This window comes from Leuresthes tenuis, unplaced genomic scaffold (genome assembly GCF_036924035.1).
Source record: "Leuresthes tenuis unplaced genomic scaffold, fLeuTen1.0.hap1 SCAF_14, whole genome shotgun sequence".
NCBI lineage: Eukaryota > Metazoa > Chordata > Actinopteri > Atheriniformes > Atherinopsidae > Leuresthes > Leuresthes tenuis.
In genome coordinates, this window is record NW_027325368.1 from 24,197,946 (window position 1) to 24,217,688 (window position 19,743).

General features: G+C 40.0%; 3 protein-coding genes, 1 long non-coding RNA gene and 4 other non-coding genes across 8 annotated transcripts; 2 read left to right on the top strand and 6 right to left on the bottom strand.

The window, feature by feature from the left end:
- Positions 1-4,913: 4,913 nt before the first annotated feature.
- eif4a2 (eukaryotic translation initiation factor 4A2) lies at positions 4,914-9,735 on the bottom strand. The gene is made up of 11 exons (XM_072363189.1): positions 9,636-9,735; positions 8,669-8,726; positions 8,437-8,569; positions 8,049-8,188; positions 7,500-7,668; positions 7,295-7,404; positions 6,843-6,986; positions 6,328-6,465; positions 6,151-6,240; positions 5,817-5,896; positions 4,914-5,738 (listed from the first exon to the last, which is right to left on the bottom strand). Exons 1-11 carry the CDS (start codon positions 9,662-9,664, stop codon positions 5,594-5,596), a joined length of 1,236 nt encoding a protein of 411 aa, XP_072219290.1. The 5' UTR covers positions 9,665-9,735; the 3' UTR covers positions 4,914-5,593.
- LOC140269561 (small nucleolar RNA SNORA81) lies at positions 6,575-6,758 on the bottom strand. The gene has a single exon (XR_011907657.1). It is a non-coding gene; the product is annotated as a small nucleolar RNA SNORA81 (small nucleolar RNA).
- On the bottom strand, positions 7,068-7,246 carry LOC140269562 (small nucleolar RNA SNORA81). The gene has a single exon (XR_011907658.1). It is a non-coding gene; the product is annotated as a small nucleolar RNA SNORA81 (small nucleolar RNA).
- Positions 7,760-7,834, bottom strand: LOC140269563 (small nucleolar RNA SNORD2). Its single transcript, XR_011907659.1, has one exon. It is a non-coding gene; the product is annotated as a small nucleolar RNA SNORD2 (small nucleolar RNA).
- Positions 8,323-8,397, bottom strand: LOC140269564 (small nucleolar RNA SNORD2). Its single transcript, XR_011907660.1, has one exon. It is a non-coding gene; the product is annotated as a small nucleolar RNA SNORD2 (small nucleolar RNA).
- Positions 9,736-10,726: 991 nt separating the features above from the next.
- setd9 (SET domain containing 9) lies at positions 10,727-11,859 on the bottom strand. The gene has a single exon (XM_072363594.1). It carries the CDS (start codon positions 11,808-11,810, stop codon positions 10,962-10,964), a length of 849 nt encoding a protein of 282 aa, XP_072219695.1. The 5' UTR covers positions 11,811-11,859; the 3' UTR covers positions 10,727-10,961.
- Positions 11,860-12,106: 247 nt separating this feature from the next.
- Positions 12,107-19,178, top strand: dcun1d1 (DCN1, defective in cullin neddylation 1, domain containing 1 (S. cerevisiae)). Its single transcript, XM_072364034.1, has 7 exons — positions 12,107-12,182; positions 12,802-13,015; positions 13,180-13,348; positions 17,537-17,667; positions 17,758-17,840; positions 17,928-18,024; positions 18,114-19,178. The coding sequence occupies exons 1-7, from the start codon at positions 12,180-12,182 to the stop codon at positions 18,188-18,190; spliced, it is 774 nt and encodes a 257-aa protein (XP_072220135.1). The 5' UTR covers positions 12,107-12,179; the 3' UTR covers positions 18,191-19,178.
- LOC140269009 (uncharacterized) lies at positions 13,903-15,994 on the top strand. Its single transcript, XR_011907576.1, has 3 exons — positions 13,903-14,358; positions 14,427-15,510; positions 15,683-15,994. It is a non-coding gene; the product is annotated as an uncharacterized lncRNA (long non-coding RNA).
- Positions 19,179-19,743: the final 565 nt, after the last annotated feature.

Genomic DNA, 19,743 nt, shown 5'->3' on the forward strand with positions numbered 1-19,743 from the left:
AATCCTCATGACAGGGTTACAAGTAAAAAACAAACAAACAACAGAATTGAAAATAAGTATTTTGTGTAGAGCTGTAATGGTTCAACAGCATAAATGTCTAGACCACAAGACACATATTTGTCAAGTAAAAATGAAAGCTTTTTTTTTTCTTTGTGTACCTATTTCGGCATTAAACCACATTTTGGAATATGCACAATGCCCATAAATAGCTCCCTGACCTGAAACCTTTTGGTTACTTTACAACTCGGACTGAAGTGCTTTTGTGGTGTTTGCTCTTGTAACCATGGCAACAGTTCACTGAGCAGCAGAGTAGCTCATTTGAGGGGTTTCACATTTTATGCTTTTTTCATCAGTGAAGAATTGTTTTTTTTACTGGCAAGGTGCTTTAAAGAGAAGTCTGACTTCTCTTTCAGTGTGAATTTCTGTCTCTATCTGGCATGTGATACGAGACCCAGAAATACCTTCGTCATCGGGCAGAAAGTCGTCAGTGTCTGATCCATTGTGGCATCTGGCACGCAGCTAACAGTAATAAGCGAGGTCAATGCTGTGCCTGTGTCAACAGACATGAAATAAATCTCACTAACCTGCTGAGAACAAAATAGCTGGTTGTTTCTCAACTAAGAGACCGACAGGAACATATCCAGGGAATTACCAATCCTAAATCATGGATCCAGAGTTTGGTGGACTTTTTCACAACTAAAGACCTGATTATCATGTTAAAACATTACCAATGTATTTTTTTAATCATTTGTATTCTTTGTATTATAAACTTAAAAAAAATGTCCTTGATATATATATATATATCTGTATAATTAATTCTCATTTATATTTTCACCTATTTGATTTAGCCAAACCTCTTCTTTCTAAAAAGACATCTGTGAATATGACACAGTAATGTCAGTATTACCCAGTTCTTAGACCCTGAAAATCTCCCGTCACGTCATCTTCTCTCACTTTGAACTGTCTATATGTTTATTTATGGTACCTCGTCATGAAATCTGAGCATAGCAGGATTAGCTGTTCTGCTATCAGCTGCTCTGTTTCCTTGTCAACGTTACAAAAGAATAGGATTGGTCCCAAAACACAACCATCTGCTCACATCTGAACTGTTTTTTTTTTTCAAAAATTGCCTGTGGGTTGAATTAAGAATAAATCAGCTTAAAGACAGAGCTGTGAATATGCAGTTATATTGATTTAGATTTGAATATCGAATAACCTTTAACATAAGTCACCAGAACAGTGAAACTCATCTACAGAGTTTAAAAAAGAAGAGATTGGTGTCTGCCAGCTGAATTTGATGTGTTATGAAGTTTGTGAACCATTCACCCGATTCTTTTAAGTGAATCACATCTTGAAACGACCTTCTTATCTCTTAGTTCAGCTGATCTCTCTGTCAGTTCCAAGTGAATATGCACAGTTACACCCACTCACTTGACTCATTGACTTAAGAGGAGATGCAGTCATGTAAGTGAGTGTGTCTCTGCAAGCGAACCTGATTCATTTGGATGGATACTTCATACTTTCAAGCGGGGACTGATGCGCATTGATGCGTGACTGAAAGCACAGAAGCAGCATGGGGGGGGGGGGGGGGGTACCCCTTGATGGAACTCACCCCTCCAACCATCAACCCTAAGATGATTCTGCAACGCCAGCTAAATGTGTGTAAGTGCATACTGTTGTGGCGCTGATGCCCCTCTGTTTTAGTGTGTGTGGAAAAAAAAGAACTGCAACAGGTTAACAAGGATGTCTATTTTTATTTTTGGCTGATCCCGAAGATGAGTATGCATCCCTACCTTCAAAAGGAAGTCTTATTGCTGGTGGGCTCCTTACCAAATTACCCACAATGAAACACTGCATGAGACCAGCTTAACGTTTTCAAGAGAAAGATCAATGCTGAACTTGAAATGAGTGAAATTTGCAATATTTAGTAAGAAAATTATATATCAAAAACTATAGACAGAGTTTAAGGTCTTTTTCAACTCAATGACACTTGACTGTTAGGCAGGTGGTATGATAGACTATCTTTCTAATATCAGCCAAGACTGGCCAACTTCCGTCAAACAGCATCAAGATTGGACGTGGAAAAAGTGGAGAAGACGAAAACAAAAGCCCACAAGCAAGGGCTCGCTTGCAAGAAGTTAGTGTGAAGTCTTGCCAAGTAGTTTGCATGTCTTTTAAAAACATTCTTCACATTTTTTAGGCAAATCTGTGTGTCATGGCAGTGCTCAGCCTCCTTTGGATTTCTTTTAACTATTTTTCCACTGGAGCAGAATCATTGGACATGCACCTGTAATACAGCATAAAACATTCATGGAGCTCTACAATACAATACAACAAAGAGCTATGTTTTAAAAACAAACTTGCAATGCTCATATGCAGCGTTATCCCGTCAAGTAAGAAAGGAATAAACTCAAACAACTGTGAGTACAAGACAATTAGACAAATGAGACAGGTGTAGTGCCGAAAAGAGACTGCTTGCCGAAAAACTGCCCCCGACGGGAACGCGCATCAGTTCAGTTGAAGTGTGCGTAGGTCTACTCGTAGATCAGGTTACTTTTTATCTGCGCCGTTCTTTTTCCGCAGTCTCTTCACTTGGGATACAGTACATTTCTATTGCACAGTAAAACAAAACAAAAAAATAACATTTCTCTCGGTGCTGCGCCTGCGAGCTGACCCATATCTACGAGCTGACCTACGCTCACTTCCTCTGAACTGATGCGCGTTCCCATCAGGGGCAGTCGTTTTTCGGCAAGCAGTGTTTTTCGGCACTACACCTGTTCGAATCCCGGCGAATTCTACCTTTCTGCGTGGAGTTGGAATGTTCCCCCCGCCTCTTGCCCAATGAGCGGGTATAGATGAATGGAATTTTAAACCTGACATTTAATAAATTAGCTTAGACGTCGTCATCGCACCACATCACAGCATTGAAGTGCGAGGCTGAGCAATGACACATATGCCGCTGAGGTAGTTATATCTCATTCATCTTTTCCACAGAAATCTCATGAAACAGGACATGAAACATTCTATATTCACATTCACCCAGTAGGCCAGAGGAAATTAGTCATAAGACTGATCCAACTATGATGACACCTTCCTGGTTAAGTTTGAAATATAACTTCGAATGAATTCAAAGATGGGGGCTGGGAGCTTCTGTTCCTTTGCTGCTTATGGCAGCTCCACTTTTACGCATCCAAGTCCTAATAAGTCCAAAGTACCTCTGCGTGTGCACATAAAAGCTGCCTTTTGTGGCCCCAGAGGAAGCACAACACACCCAAAACTCTGATAGATCTACTAGCAGTTGACATGTTGACACAAGGCTGTGACAAAGAAGAGACACTGATGGGTTTAAATATGCTTTAAGTGTTATAAGTGTATAATAAAGTACACTAGAATGGTGAATCATTGTTCAAACTGACAAACCTGTCTGGATACCAATAAGGATTTAATAACATATTGTTTTACGAATGTAACAGCAAGTATAATATAGTATAAAGACCGTTTCAAAGCACAGACACACCTTTGAATGCGTATCCGTCCCAGCGTGGCCCTTTTATCTGCGGTCATGTCTTGTAAAACCCGTTTGAAACATAAAAGGGATGACGGGAAACCACCCTCTAATTAACTTGGAAAACGACATGACCACTGACGTTGAGACACTTGGCGGTTCGAGCCGGGAACAAACTTTTCGTTCTCTGTACAAATTCATTACTGATTCAAATGCCGAAAATGGTTAAATATTTGTTAAATGGACCTAATCAAGGTTAATTGTTTGCAGAAAAGGGTTTTGGGCAGATAAAAAAAGCAACCTGATGTTTCCATAATGTAGTCAACAATTGATGAGGATAGATGCTTTATCTTGCCACTTTTGTTGTTATCGTTCTTGCAATGTGATTTTACACCGCTTTGATCTATAAATAAAGTTATATTTCAATACCTCAGTTTGAATGATTTTATGAAGATTAGGAAATAAATGCAGAAAATAATATAGAAAGTTCTAAGTCATATTAGATAGCAATCATATAACATAAGAAATCAGTAATTACTATCAGAGGTGGTTAATACTGGGTTACATTTACTTCAGTAACTTTTTTGATAACTTGTACTTTTAAGAGTATAATTATGAACACAATAATGCAGTATATATAGAACTGTAACGGATTGCCTTTACATTTTGCATAACATGCTGTGTGTTTGCCAGATGCATGTAAAGGGAATTTGGTCAATATCACTTACTCATTCTGTCTTTTCAGCATTAATAGTAGAGGAAACCAGGTGCAAGTACAGTCAATATCACTTGCAATAAAGCCTTATAGGGTGCAGTCACTTTATGCAGCGCTTCTCCTGGAGAGAATACAACTCCTACCAATTCAGTGTTACACACCCGATAACTCTTTATTGCAAGGAGTGCTATTCACCAAATTCACTGTACACACCTGTTTGAATCCCAGTGAATTATTGCAATGGACCTAATCAAGGTTGATTGTTTGCAGAAAAGGGTTATGGGCAGATTTTCAAAAAAAAAAAAAAAAAAAAAATTAAAAATTAAATAACCCCCCCCCCCCCCAAAAAAAAACAGTAGTCATTTCCAAGCTTGATGCATGTTTTTTGTCCCTTTTTCATTATTTGAAGCGTCAATACATTCAGCTAATAAGAATAAGAGTTTAAGAGGAATAAACTACTGTACACCTTTCCCAGACTTATTTGCACGTTGAATGTTTTTTTTTAGCGACCTTACTGCTGACATGACTGCAGGAGGCGCTGCAGACCAGCTTTTTCTCCCTTGCAACCATCTCTCTCTGCTCCTCTATTTTCACATTAGAGAAGAACGTAGCATCGAGAACTGACGCTGGTCCTCACTCAGGTCACATGTAAGGAAGCTGCTTCCTCCAACTCTTACACATGACAAAGTATGCTTACTTACAGCAATTTTCAGTTTATTAAGACATTCATACAATTCTGGAGGAGGGAATCTGAAAAGTAGTTTAGGGAAGGGGGGGGGGGGGGGGGCAGCAATATACTCTGTTAAGGGTAAAACCATGTCAGTAAAATATGGCCAACTAGTGAGGAATTCAGATATAGCAAGTGGAATTTAAAAAACAAAAACAACAATATGGTACATTTAAATTAAACATTCACAAAAGAAACGAAACAAGCAAGTGAATCTACAGTATAACATGACGAGTGCCTCTATTAAGCAGGCCCACAATACATCGCACATATGTTAGCATAACATAATTTGCAGACTTTATACAGCACTTATACCTTTTAGTCCACAAGTAAGTTACTAAATGGTGGAGAACATCGAATACACGCATCTTAATTGAACATGGAAAGAAATACCTGATAAGGACCTTAAGGTTTACAGACCCCATGGCTTTGTAGCTCCAACCAGCCAGCTGACAAGGTTAGAATCTACAACTGTCCAAGAGGGACCACCAAGGAAGTCACCTCGCTTTTAACACATACCAAAACTCTGATCCAAGGTTTAGCATTGAGAAGTTTTTCCCCCTCGAATAATATAAGCACAATGCAAGTGGACGATCGCTATCACTGCGTTAAAAAAAAACAAACAAAAAAAACAACCTCTCAAGGCTCAAATCAGGTCAGCCACATTCATGGGCATCTCCTCCACAGTTGTATTGTAAAATGTCTCGATGTCTCGAAGAATCCTCTTGTCCTCCTCAGTGACAAAGTTGATAGCAACTCCTTTTCTGCCAAAACGGCCACCACGACCAATTCTGCAAAGCAAGAATGAGCCATATCAGTCCAATGTAGGCAACCGAGGAGACAAACTGGCACAAAATTAGTCTCCTTACCTGTGAATGTAGTTCTCGCGATTTGTTGGAAGGTCATAGTTGATGACCAGGGAAACCTGCTGTACATCAATCCCACGGGCCTAGAACAATTAAAAATTAAATGAAATTTAGAAACCGAATCTCAGATTACAGCACAGTGGATTAATCTTATACCAATTATATTAATGTCGCCCGTATATAAGTAACAGATTCCTACATTAGAAGAACCCATTGTGGAGAACGAGCACTAATCTCCCCAAAATTGTGTCTGCTTGGTCATTTTAGGACGGCTGCAGGATCAGAAAACATTTTGGGTTTTAACTTCAGAAAATCATGACATGCATCTCATACTCACCAGAAGATCAGTAGTGATCAACACCCTGCTTGAACCAGACCTAAACTCTCTCATAATCACATCACGCTCCTTCTGGTCCATATCACCATGCTGCAAATGGAAAAGAACTTTAGTTTAGGAAATGTGTAGCAAGTTTAATGTTTAGCTGCAACAGAAGAGTCAGACAGTATGCCATACCAGAGCTGAGACAGTGAAGTCTCTAGCATGCATCTTCTCAGTCAACCAGTCGACTTTTCTCCTTGTGTTGAGGAAGATAACAGCCTGGGTGATAGTCAGAGTTTCGTACAGGTCACAAAGTGTGTCTAGCTTCCATTCCTGGAGACAGCAATAAAAGAACAAAACAATTAGTGTGTTGTAAACTGAATATTAATCTGAAAAGTCTCAGTGCAAAGCCTGCATCAAGTCATACAACAAATTTAGAGAGATGTGTAACACAGGATCTTGAGAGAAAGGAAAATGGACATTAAAAAAGAGGTCCCTCCTCTTCTCATTTGCGACACTGTGCCTTTAATCTCCTTCCCTGGTGTACCCATGCTGACACGGCCACATGAGCTAAACCTGTAAGGCTTGGCTCCTGCAGTTTTAGCAGGGTGCTTTAAAGAGAAGGGCGCTTCTGATGTTCATTGTAGCACACGACTACCTTCACAAATGCTACCTACGGTTTGTTGTTACAATGTTAAATCCAAACCAACCTCTCTCTCCACATTTATGTAGAACTGCTTGATACCCTCAAGGGTAAGTTCCTCTTTCTTCACCAAAATGCGAATGGGTTCTCGCATGAACTTCTTAGTCACCTCCAACACGTCGGCTGGCATGGTGGCGGAGAGCAGGACCACCTGGAGAAGCGACAACAGGTTAACATGATACGTGAACAAAAGTAGGTGCTGCACCTCTACATGAAACATCCATCTTAAAACAAGTGTAGCACTTAACCTTGAGACAGAGGCCAAAGAACATTAAGAAAGAGGTTCGACCACATCTCAATTTCAGCACAGTGCATAACAATCTCCTTCAGCGCAATACTCTGCTAGCATTATTGCATGAAACAGAAAATCTGGATCCCACAATTATAGCAGAGTTCTGTAGATGCTGAGGGATGTCGTATTTAACTTATCTGCCGTTTGTGTGCCCAACAGACACTTACTTGAATATTTGTGCTCAGTTTCTGGAAGATTTCATAGATTTGATCCTTGAACCCTCGACTCAACATCTCATCAGCTTCATCCAGAACAAACATCTTGATCCATTTTGGGCCTGCAGAGAAATATGAAATAAGCTTTTAAATTGACTGAATCATGGGTTGATCATAATTTAAATCTTCTGCTAATCAGTAGCGGGACCATACTTACACAGATGTCTCCTGTTCAGCATGTCGTATACGCGACCTGGCGTGCCCACCACTATGTGCGGGGCCTCAGCCTGAAGCTTCTGAATTTCACTACGGAGATTGGTCCCTCCGATGCAAGCATGGCAGGTTGCCCCCATGTAGTCACCAAGAGCCAGAATTACCTTCTGGATCTAACGGAGGGGTGGGGGTGAAGACAGTACAGGATAGGTAAGTACTGATACAGCAAGAAGTGTAAACTCAAGAGTATAGAATAATTGTTCAGAGTGATCAGTAAAGTAAAAGAATCTCTCCATTTCAAGAGTCAGTCCCGAAAGATGGTATGCCATCATATCACTCAATTTTCCACAGAAGAACAAACAGTCAAACCAAATCACTTTTTAGATCAATGCAGCCATGGACAGAGACTGCACCAATCATAAGAGGATGATCTCTATTTCAGAATTTCAACAAACTTGTAAAAGATGGTACCTTAGTATCTGAACAGTGTCCTCAGTATGCTGCCTAGGTCTGAGACACTGTTGAGGTTATCATGACCTCAGGAACAGCATACCTGCTGAGCCAGCTCTCTGGTAGGAGCCAAAACCAGCGCCTGAGTCTCTTTCTGCTCAATGTCCAGCTGCTGCAAGATAGAGATGGCAAATGTGGCCGTCTTGCCAGTGCCTGACTGGGCTTGGGCAATGACATCGTAGCCTACGAGCAGGGAAACACTGTTAAGACATTCAATACAGTTTAATGAAAACAATGATTAAAAGTTTACTTTCCACATAATAATAAGTCTCTGGAAGAGTTCTAACAATGCTGTTATGAAGAAATTTCACCAGGATGAGTGATCAGTAAGAAAAAAAAGCTGTCCCCATTTTAGGGTAAGTCCCGAAAGATGGTTAAGCATCATTTCACTCAGTTACAAAACTATTCACTTGTAAATATAATTACCGTACCTTTAATGCAAGGGATGATTGCCCTCTGCTGAATGGCAGATGGCTTCTCAAAACCGTAAGCGTATATTCCCCTGAGAAGAGTTTCTTTCAGGTTCATATCATCAAAGTTGTCCGTAATCTCAGTCCAGCTGCTCTGTAGTGAGAAGGAAATTTTGAGCCACTTTGCTCGAAGAGTTTCATGGCCATATACGTGTAGCCAGTCATAAATGTAATATAATTGTTGTGGCTTTACCTCAATGATACCATCAGGCTCCATTCCATCTGGCCCCCCATGGTCTCTATCTCTTGAGCTGTTGCAAAGAAGGAAGGGGAGCAAAATTTCTGTTAATGTCACATTAAACCTCATATTGCAATAAATGGAAGAAATGAGTTTTGTGGAGAGACAACTCAACCTAGACTTCTAGAAGACTTGGGTCTTTTTTCGAAGTTAATGAAAAAGTTTATTTTACCTAAAATCACATGTTAGTTCTTAAAAGGCTTATTTAGCATTCCCTCCAAGAAACTAAAACGTAAAGCGTATGTCACACGTTGAGTGAGAGGGTCTACAGTGGTCCGGGTTACGCCCAGAGTATCTCGTTTCACAGCCGGGAGCGTCAGCGGGCGCACGTGTCAAATTGCACGAGCCGGGCTCAACTACCTGCCCTCCCAAAATTTCCACTTATGTAACCTCAAAAGGGTTCAGACCTGTTCACACACCCATTATACTTAAGCTCAACCCGAGTACAGAAGCGTAAAACAACATATTCGTACACGCACATCATTTCTCAACATGGTGCTCTGCCTTCCTCGCGGTTGGCCAATATGTCGGATAATTGGGCCTGTACAACCAACAGTGGCTTCTACCAAGAAGTAGGCCGAGATGCAACATAGGCCGGTGGTTTCTCTGACAACTTCCAGCCACGGCAGTAGAATGTTATTTAACAAATAAAAACAAGCGTCGAGAAGTTTCACGTTCTTTGTGAAAAAGCTGAAACGTTCAATTTAATGGACACTAACGGTAAATTGGAATGGCGGTGTAGCTGAGTCGCTAACGTCACAAAGCTAACTGCTAGCAACCAAATCACCCGACAGCAGTTAGGACCCAGCTAACAAGAGAATGGTTAAAACACTATTATACGGTTTGCTGAGCGCTGTCACGTGTTTAAGTACAACCAAATATCGAGTATATTGCGAGAAAGTGACCAAATATACTGTAGTACCTGTTGTAATCAGCAGAATCGCTAGACATGATCCGTTCACAACTTCAGCATGCGACTGAAAAGATCGCTGATGGCGTTGCCAACTGCCTTTATGCAGCCGGACTATGTTCACAGATAAATGTAATTCCCACTTCCATTGACAAAATAGTTTCTGATCACCGAAATATTCTATGGATCTCACTACACTTGTTTAACCATGTAAATATCCAAATGCGTGTTATTTCAACTAAAAAAATGTTAAATTTGTTTCGGACTATGTTTTTCAGCGGACGGATAATGCAGTAATAGTTGGTGCATAAGCTGGACATACAGTGTCCCTGATAGGTCAAAAATCGATCTGACAAGGTTGTGCAAGATTTTTGGAGGGCTCGGGTAAGGCGAATATATGCGAGGTTCATTAAAACAAAATGTACTACTTTAAGAACAACATAATTGTATTGTCATGATTTTATTGCGTGTCTGTCAATGTCGCTTTGTTTTTGAGGCACGCAGAAGAGGGAATGCAGATATGACCATAAAGTTAGCTTTGTGGTAGTTTTGAATGTGTATTGCTTAAAAAAGTTTTAATGATGGAGCAACGCCAGAGAATGGTTTTAAAAGTCAAAAGTATACACTGCTTTCCTGAGGCCAGTGGCATATCTGGCATGTTGCATTTTTTCAGAAAACCTGACTGTACGGAGAAACCAGTCTTAAATATTCCTGCTGACGGAAGTAGTTTTTGTGGGCCAGACGTGTAAATAAATCTGGGGAATGCTTCCTTCTGAAAACATTCAAATGCAGGATGTGCTGGACATGAGTAATCCCAAAGAACTGGTTTTCTTTCTTGTTTCTTTTTTTGCTTCTCTTTTCTCTGAGTTTTGAATACCTCTTGCCAGACACTAAATTCTTGGTTGAATCTGAGCATCTGATCCCCGTATGCAATAAACTGGTTTAATGTCCAGTTAGTCGGGTCCAGTTAGAACACTGCTCTGTAGCTGAATCTCTGTTACCAGGCAGTGATGTAAGCACATTTGAAGTACTTCTACTGTCCAAATGAGTAGTTTATGCCCATGCTTCTTTATGTTCGATACCAGTGAATCTCAAACACTAACTTATTTGACAATGAGATGCTTTAATTGGTTTAAGGTCTCCACCAAAGCCTATGGCTAACTTTATGTCCTGATTTAAGACACCCAGCAGTATCTACGCCACTTTCACAAGTACAATAACTTGGATTTAGATTCAACCAATATCAGTTTTGCCTTTATTACATGTACATTGAATACAGTGACATTATTTCTGGATTATTAAAAAATATCCAGTTTTCTGTTGGAGTGGAGAAATACTTTAACACACAATGGTATAGTAGTTGGAGAAGAGTTCCTCCCCTGCAGAAATATCTCTGAGAGACACTATGACAACGCAGCGTAGAGGCCTGTGTGTGTCGTGGCTGTAGTTGACATTAGGGAGATACTGGCGCAGCTCGATGGGGAACCTCTCTGGCACATCGTACTCCTGATAACAAACATTAGCAGACCTTTCGTTGGAACAGTTGTTGACGTACTGACCCACGGCCAGTGGGTTTTGTGGACTGTCCGTCAGCCAGCTGGTATCACTCATCAAGAAAGGACCCATTCTGTCCCTGCCACTGCATGACTTGAACACCATTTTGGAGATGCCTTTGTCATTTCCATCAATCAAGACACCATCAATACACCTGAATACAAAAGGATTTCTGATGGACTGAAGCAGAATAGGCTCATAGGGTTGATAGACCGTGCCAGGATACAAGGCAACTGCAGCTCCTTTGGGTACAAATCCCTTGGTGACAAACACCCCAGTTCCTGCAAAGGGTAAACTACTGGGCTTCCGGTCAATGCAGAATCCCAGAGACTGTAACATGGCATCGTCTCCACAAACTGGATATCCTCCATACTGTTCTTGTTCACTTGAAATCCGCGGCAGAAAGCGCACCTGTGCTGCCTGGAGCCCCCCATGACTTCTGAGCAAGATTCTGAAGAGCCTCAGCAGGCTTTGTGAAACCTGTTCATCGGGGATCAGTTTGTCTTTCGAGCTCTCCGTCACCTGACGCAGAGTTTTCTCGTTTCTAGAGAGGTTGAACACAACCCAAGGCACAAACCTGTGTCTGTAAGACCTCCATTTATTCTGAAATCTTTTGAGAATTGCCGTAAACATCCAGAAATACGTACGACAACTCAGTAGAGGATAAGCTTATTTTCGTAAGTTCTCCAATCACTTCCGACATGTTACTTAGAAATAAAGGAGATCGTCTATAAGACCTTCTCAAGTTGGTACAGAAGTTTTTTTTTAAAACTACAAGAAAATGCTTTATGGGTCTAAATTAAACACGCATAATCTTGTTGGCAATTAAAATTAAACTAAATAGTGTCATACTTTTGGAAATTGCTTCACTGTCTCATTTATTTTATACTATTATTTTGGAGAGAAATAAATCAACCGGAAAAGGCTTTTTTCGTCACTTGTAAAAACTTAACACGCGTTAGCTTGCTGGATGGGAGGAAAGGGAGTAAAGCCAAGACAAACATGGTAAGAAATAACTCTTTTAGTCTTGTTCTCTGGAAAACACTACCAATGAGCAGGTATAGAAACTGTCAGAACGGAGTGGTCAATACAGTATGAAAATAACCCTAATTGCCGAAAGTTAGCTTCAAATAATGAAAGCAAACGAAGCTTCTCTCGTTAGCGTTAGGTAACTAGCTCATGGTGAGGCTAACCGATTCGCTTAGTTAGCTTGGTAAGCTTGCTAGTCTTAAAGCCAACTGACAAACAAAATAGCATACTTTGAAGCGAGACCAGCTTTGCGCTGCTGTAGATAGGCTTTCACGAATAGATTTACTTACTCTTGTTAAGATGCCAGCTAACTGCCATTCAACACACTGTCGGTTTCTGCAACAACCTTGTTCCTCTGTCATTTTGAATGTTTTTGTTTGACCATTGTTCATAAAGCTAACCCCTACCTTTTGGAGAGATCATGTGACATTTTCTTTTTGACTCCTGCTGTAATGTGCTAAAATAAGTATCATATTATGGACGTGTGTAGTGAAAACATTCGAGAAAATAAGTGTGTGCCGTGTTGCTATTTCCAGTCGTGGGTTATCACAACATCTGTGTGGAATTTGTGTGTTGTGTGCATGTCTTTGTTTAGAACAAGCTGAAGTCCTCTCAGAAGGATAAAGTTCGTCAGTTTGTGATTTTCACACAATCAAATGAGAAGACTGCAGTGGCTTGTCTGTCTCAGAATGACTGGAAACTAGATGTTGCCACCGACAAGTTTTTCCAAAATCCAGAGCTCTACGTTTCAAATCTAAAGGGGGCCTTGGACAAGAGAAAGCTCGAGCAGCTGTACAGCAGATACAGAGGTATGGAAAAAGCACCACTACAATGCTTAATTAAAATGATCCGATTTACAGCTCACCTGTTGTAACTCGGTGAGATTATAGGTTCAGTGCTTGCCATGTTACTGAAGAAAGTTTTTATTTAGCTGTTGATACATGTCTAGTTACTTTTGTGCTCCTCTGCTCAGATCCTCACGATGACAACAAAATAGGCATTGATGGGATCCAGCAGTTCTGTGATGACCTGGGTCTGGACCCTGCCAGTATAAGTGTCCTTCTCATTGCCTGGAAGTTCAGGGCAGCAACACAATGCGAGTTCTCAAGACAAGAGTTTATGGATGGCATGACGGACCAGGGGTGAGAATAAAGTGTTGGATTAGTTATTTAAAAAAAAACAAAAAAAAAACAATTAATGATCAATTATTATTTTTAAAAAAAGACTATTATCATGAGTGTGTGTGTGTGTGTCAACTGGGGATGCTCGTTCCCTTAAGCGAAGTTTAGACTTTAGATTTTCTGTGTTGTTGGATCATTGTTTTGTTCACACTAAATTACATTTCTCTCTTGTGATGGGAAGTTTTGAGGTCATAAGCCATTTTCACACACGCACACTGGAGTTGTGGCATGTGAGGGCACGAATATCATTCACTCTGGACTTCTTGCAGAGACTTCCTCTCTCGCAGAAAGCCTCCCGCTATGATGTACTTGTGTGCGCAACAAATTCAGAAAAAGTCCGGACCAAATTGTTACCCCTTTTTTCTGAAAATCTCCAGTGCTAATGTGTGAAAACAGCTCTAGTGTGATAACACTACACAAATAATCTGCGGCGAGGGTCACGCACTGCTGACTTAACCCTCCTACACATCTGACTGAGCTTCATGAAGCAATGTTACAGTGTGAAACACATCTGCTCACATGGTTGTTGAACTCAGTTTCTCTCCACGTCTTGTCTCTCTGGAGTGTCTCGTGTTCTCACCATTGTTTAACTGCTGATGAGAACAGCAACGTATTTAGTCCCTTTTTTTTTTTCACCCTGGTCTCCATCATGTTTGTTGTGTGTTTGTCATACCTGCAAACCTCTTGTCATCTCATTGGTAGTAGCTCCCTGGTGATGACTCAAAACCCTTCCCCTGACGACTCTTTAAAAATCAAACGGATATAGATGGATATTCAATCAGAGATTTGAGATGTCTCACAAATCACATCTTTGGTAGCGATCGATTGCCACAGATTGAACAACTTGTTTGCCTCAGATCTGAGCCATTTGTCTGTGATGTGAAAATTGGGCTTTAAGTCTGGTAGCATAAACAAGGATTTAGTAGTGACAATGCACAAAGTGGATGCGTGGGGTTTTCACTTCACAGTAGGTTTAATCCAACTATCGGGTCGCAGGGGGGCTGGAGCCTATCCCAGCGGTTGGGCGAGAGGCGGGGAGGTTTCATTACTCATTTTGTTCAATAAGATCTGTGAGGATGAAGCGCTGTCACACACAGAGGTAGGTTGTGTTGGCAACTACTTGGGAGAAAGATTACAATTCCTTTAGGTGGAACAATCTTTAACAGTGCAGTTAAGTGACTGTTGCGTTTTTAAACTGCATACCTCACAGTCACATTTATTCTCTGCAATAATGCCAGTGAGCGAATAGTGGGTCTGGAATCCAACATGATCCAGTCCTAAGAGGGTCCTCGCGTAGAAATGAGAAAGCAGAGTTAAAATGTCAAACTGCGATCCACAACAGTTTCCTCTTCAGATGAAACAGTCGGTCACCATCCATGTCTGCACTGCTGTTAATCTGCACCATCTTATTCATCCAATGAGCATGCTGTGGATGGAAAAGAACCATCTTTCCACAGATGCTGATGACTCTTAATTGAAGGAGCCGTGAGTGTTGGATTTCTGCATTTCCAGCCTTCAGGTTATGAAATACCTGCGGTGACCATTAGTTTTATAGGGAAGGAAAATATGATTGTTTTGAAAGGTTTTTTTTAACATGTTACTCTGTGTGAACGTGATTTGTACATCCACACTGGCTTGGCAGCACTGAGGGGAGAGCAGCTTTTCTTCTTGATACCAGTGGTTAGGCTTTTAGGAAAAAGTTGGAAACCACTCATACACCACTGATATCAACACACCATATGATGTTTGGTAAGAGTGATGTTTGGTCCCTTCACGACATTTCAGTGACACGTGGTGCTCAACTCCATCTCTACATGCACATGGCGGAATGATAAGGTTTCAGGATTTGTTTGGACCGTTCATTTTCTTTTTTGACAAATGGACACAATATACACAATATATATTTTAGCGGCTTACCAAAAAGTATTAGATTTAACAGCATATAATAAATTTAAGGGCAGACATGTGGCTTTGATTTCGGGTATTCACACCCAGTTTGGGGAACTCGTTCATAGTGAAGGACGACAACACAATAATAATGGGCTGGTAAGGCATGTTGGGCTTACACCAGGTACTTTTTTTATGTTATGAAGATGGCTTTCTTTTAACCTGGCGGGATCTCTGTACTGACTGCTCAGGATGATGTGTTCAGAGTTTTTTGGATTTAAATTCACTGTCTTTTGCTGATGATGTCACAGATGGAAAGGACTTGTGATCTATGGTGACTAAATGTTTGATTTTCACCCACAACTGATAGTGAATCATTAAAGGTTCAGCTGTCATCTAAAGAATGAGTCATTACCACATAATACAAATGCAGTGCATTATAGCCATCTAATTAAAGCACAATTTATATTGTGGACTTATTAACTTGCTAATGTTCCGTATATGTACTGAGATGCTGTATGTCATGTTTATCGGAGCAAAGTTATTACCTATATGGATATATTTTTTTTTGTGATGGAGAAAATGTTTATATCTTTTTTTTTTTATGTTTGGTCCTGGTTTTGCTGCCAAGATATGCTTACAGACTTGATGTTGTTGCTGATAGAACACAGATTGGATTAATATAGAATAGAAATAGAAAAATACTTGGCTCAAAATACGTAGCAAAAAAAAAAAATATTTACCACGATTGTATTAGACAACAACCATAATAATAATACTAATACTACTGCTAATAATAATTATGATAATCAATGACTAAATAAATCAATTTGAGAAGAACATGTTAGCAGTCGCTGTTAAAAAGCCTTATGGCTGTGGGGACAAAGGACCTCCTGAACCTCTCAGTCCTGCAGTGCAGTGATATGAGCCTCTCACTGCAGCTGCTCCTCTGTCCTGCCAGGATGCTGTGGAGAAGATGTTTATTGTTCTCCAAAACAGAATATAATTTCCTCCTCATCCGTTGCTCCACCACAGCACTGAGAGGGTGCCTTCTGCCTACAACAGAACCAGCCTTTTTCACCAGTTTGTCCAGGCACCTACAGTTTTTGTCTGTAGTGCAACTCCTCCAGCAGACCTGAGCCATCTCAGGAAGAAGAGACGACTCTGGTCCCTCCTGTACACTGCTTCTATGTTGGCAGACCACTCCAGTTTATTCTCCAGCCCCAGCCCCAGGTATATGCAGGTCTGAACAGTCTCTATCTCCCCTCCATCAAAGCAGACTGACTTGTATGGAGTTTTAGATGATCTGAAGTCCACCACCAGCTCTTTGGTTTAGGTAGTGTTCCAGAGCAAACAGTTCTTTTTGGTCCAGCCATAGAAGGACTCCACAAGGTCCCTGTACTCCTTCTCCTGTCCACCGCACACAGGGATGTTATGATATGATGGTATTTATCACTGCGAATATCCAATAATAAGATAAAATTTTATTAATTTTTTCTACAGTATTTTTAACATGAACTTTTAAAATTCATGTAAACAGTTAATCTGACCAAAGTCGTACAAAGTCAAGCTTCTCTAAACCAGACTAGAAAAAGTTGGAACTGGAACGATGGGTTGTGGCATCAGGCAAACTTTGGTTGATGATATGTTTCTGCTCCTGTACATGCATACTTAAATGTAACGGTAGCTCAACTCCATTGTTTTTTTGTTTTTTTTTGTGAGGATGAGGCTTAAAATGATGTCAAGCAGCCACTTTTATGTGAGAACGCACAGAGCCTAAAGAACAACTATCGGCTGGTTTATCAGAGAAAGTTGGTAACCGCCTGTGTAGCACTTATGTCTGGCTGCTGTTTTAGGTTTAGTCAAGCCAACCATCGTAATACACCCCCAGGTGTTTTGAAGGATTAATATGTCGAAACCTTTTTCAGGTACTCAAATCTAACCGGACAGATTATCAAAACCAGAAAAAGAACATTTTTGTTCTACAAGTACTTTTGCAGGTCATGACTTTGTGATGACTGCTTTTGTCTTCATTTGCTGTTCAGTTGTTTGAGGGTCTCTGCCTTTATTTTAAAGTATGTCTTTTTACGGGTGTCCCTTTTATCTCGCAGGGCTCACCTGTGCACTCCTTTTTTTTTTGTTTTGTTTTGATTGTGTGTGTTTATTTGATTACTGTTCCCTTTAAGTCATCTCTGAAAGATTTTGGACTTTGCAGCCTCAGGATGACCTGTTTCACTTACGCTGCATGCCTTGTTTTCACAGATGTGACAGCATAGACAAGTTAAAAGCTCAGCTGCCAAAGATGGAGCAAGAGTTAAAGGACCAAGGGAAATTTAAGGACTTTTACCAGTTTACATTTAATTTTGCTAAGAATCCTGGTCAGAAAGGTTTGGGTAAGAATCTTTTCTTATCCATCGTAATGCTCATCAGCTTTTTTGTTTTCTCCGTGGATTTCCATTGATCTTCTTCTGGTGTTCTTACAGATCTGGATATGGCAATCGCATATTGGAATTTAGTACTGGCTGGAAGATTCAAGTTCTTGGACTTGTGGAACAAATTTTTAGTTGTAAGTTGATAGTCACACTCTAGTCTGTCTGAACATGAAATTCTCATCTCATCATCTTTATTAAATTTGCTCTGCATGTTTTTACAGGAACACCACAAAAGATCTATTCCCAAGGACACTTGGAATCTCTTACTTGACTTCAGTACGATGATCACAGATGACATGTCAAATTATGATGAGGAAGGTTTGTAAAATTATTCACTGAAGGTTCCCTTTTTCCACTTTTGTGTCCTATATTGGACCGTCATTTAACAGTTTTTGCCTTATAAATAGGAGCATGGCCTGTCCTTATTGATGACTTTGTGGAGTTTGCACGGCCACACATCGGGACCAAAAGTACAGCAGTTTAATGGCTGATTTTTACACAAGAAACGTCCATTCGAGGTTTCTACAAATGAGGACGCAGTAAATGGAGGACAAGTGAACCGCACTGAGCTGAGAACTTCGTTGCCTTTTCAACACTCAGGACTGAAATATTTTACACTTCAGAGACTTTATAAAAATGTGTCCGTTTGTATACACATAAAAGGCATTTCTCTTTGCTGGTCAGCTTGTGATGGTTTTGGAACTTTCGTAAAGTATTGAGCTTTTGTGCACTCAAGCCAACTGAAGAGGAGTCAACACCTTGGCCATGTCATTTGTGGATGTGGTTGTCTTCAAAGGCAGGTAGATAGACACGCCTAAGTTGTTATGGAAACCCAAGGGTTTGCAAAGGGTTATTCTTTAAATATTGAATTTTATTACTGGTGTGCATTCTTATTTTGTTTGTTTGTTTGTTTTATGATACATTTGTGTGACATGTCAATATAAAACATTGATTGTAATTTTTTTTTAATCACAATGCTGTTTAAACACAAATGTATGAAGATAAAAATAAATGTTTCAATTCATCATTTTAATCCTGACCTCAATGCATTTGGGATTAAAAAGAAAGTAAAATAAGGTTTCATATGACTTGGATATGGTGAAATGCCCTCCAAAATAGGGAGGTCTTTGCTCCTATCACTGCTATCCTATTCCTGATATAGAAGATCTCATTGCTTCTGATGAGCAGATCATTTTCCAGTTACGGTAACAATTTTATTAGTTATATATTACTGACTTTAACATAACTGCAGCGAAGGATCCTGCAAAATCGTAAAAGGGGCTTTAAAGAAAATTAATCTTTTGTTTGGACGCTACTCACCCACTTTGGCACTTGCCGAAGTAATTTGGTTTGATTCAACTAAGTTTCATTTATATAGCCCAAATTCAAAGTCATGTCAAGGTTCTTTAAAGGTACTGTCCAGTTCATTGTAATCTAATTAAATTAGTTCAAATAAAAGTGAGTTTAACTTGTATACTGTCAATTCATTCTATTATAATTCAAGTAAACCTGCAGTCTGAGAACAAAGTGCTCTTTTTGGAAAATATCGAACTATATGCTCTTTAAGGTATGATGGAGTTTAGTCATTAGGAGCTTTAATATGGGCTGAGGAATTTTAAATTCTATTCTGGATTTATCATGGAGCCAATGATGGAAGCTAAAATTGGAGAAATATGATTTCTGCGGCCAGTTCTCATCGGAGATCTTATTGTATCATTTTGTATCAGCTGGATGTTTTTGAGAGAATGATTGGGACGACCAACAAAAATACATTTTGTTAGTCCTATGTGGAAGTATCACATTCTTGAAGCTGTTTTTGTGCATCACTCCAAGACATGATGTCGCTGTCTTTGACAATTTTATGGAAATTAAGGTAATATAGATAAAGATTAGGCCGATGTCAAGTCACTCTGTCTTTGTATAATATAGTTTAAGTTGCTTTTGAAAACTTAATTTTTGGACAGAGTTAAATTCATCAGTTCACGTCTAACGTGAAAGCTGAACGGATGGTCGTCGAGGCGGCAGCATATTTTCTTT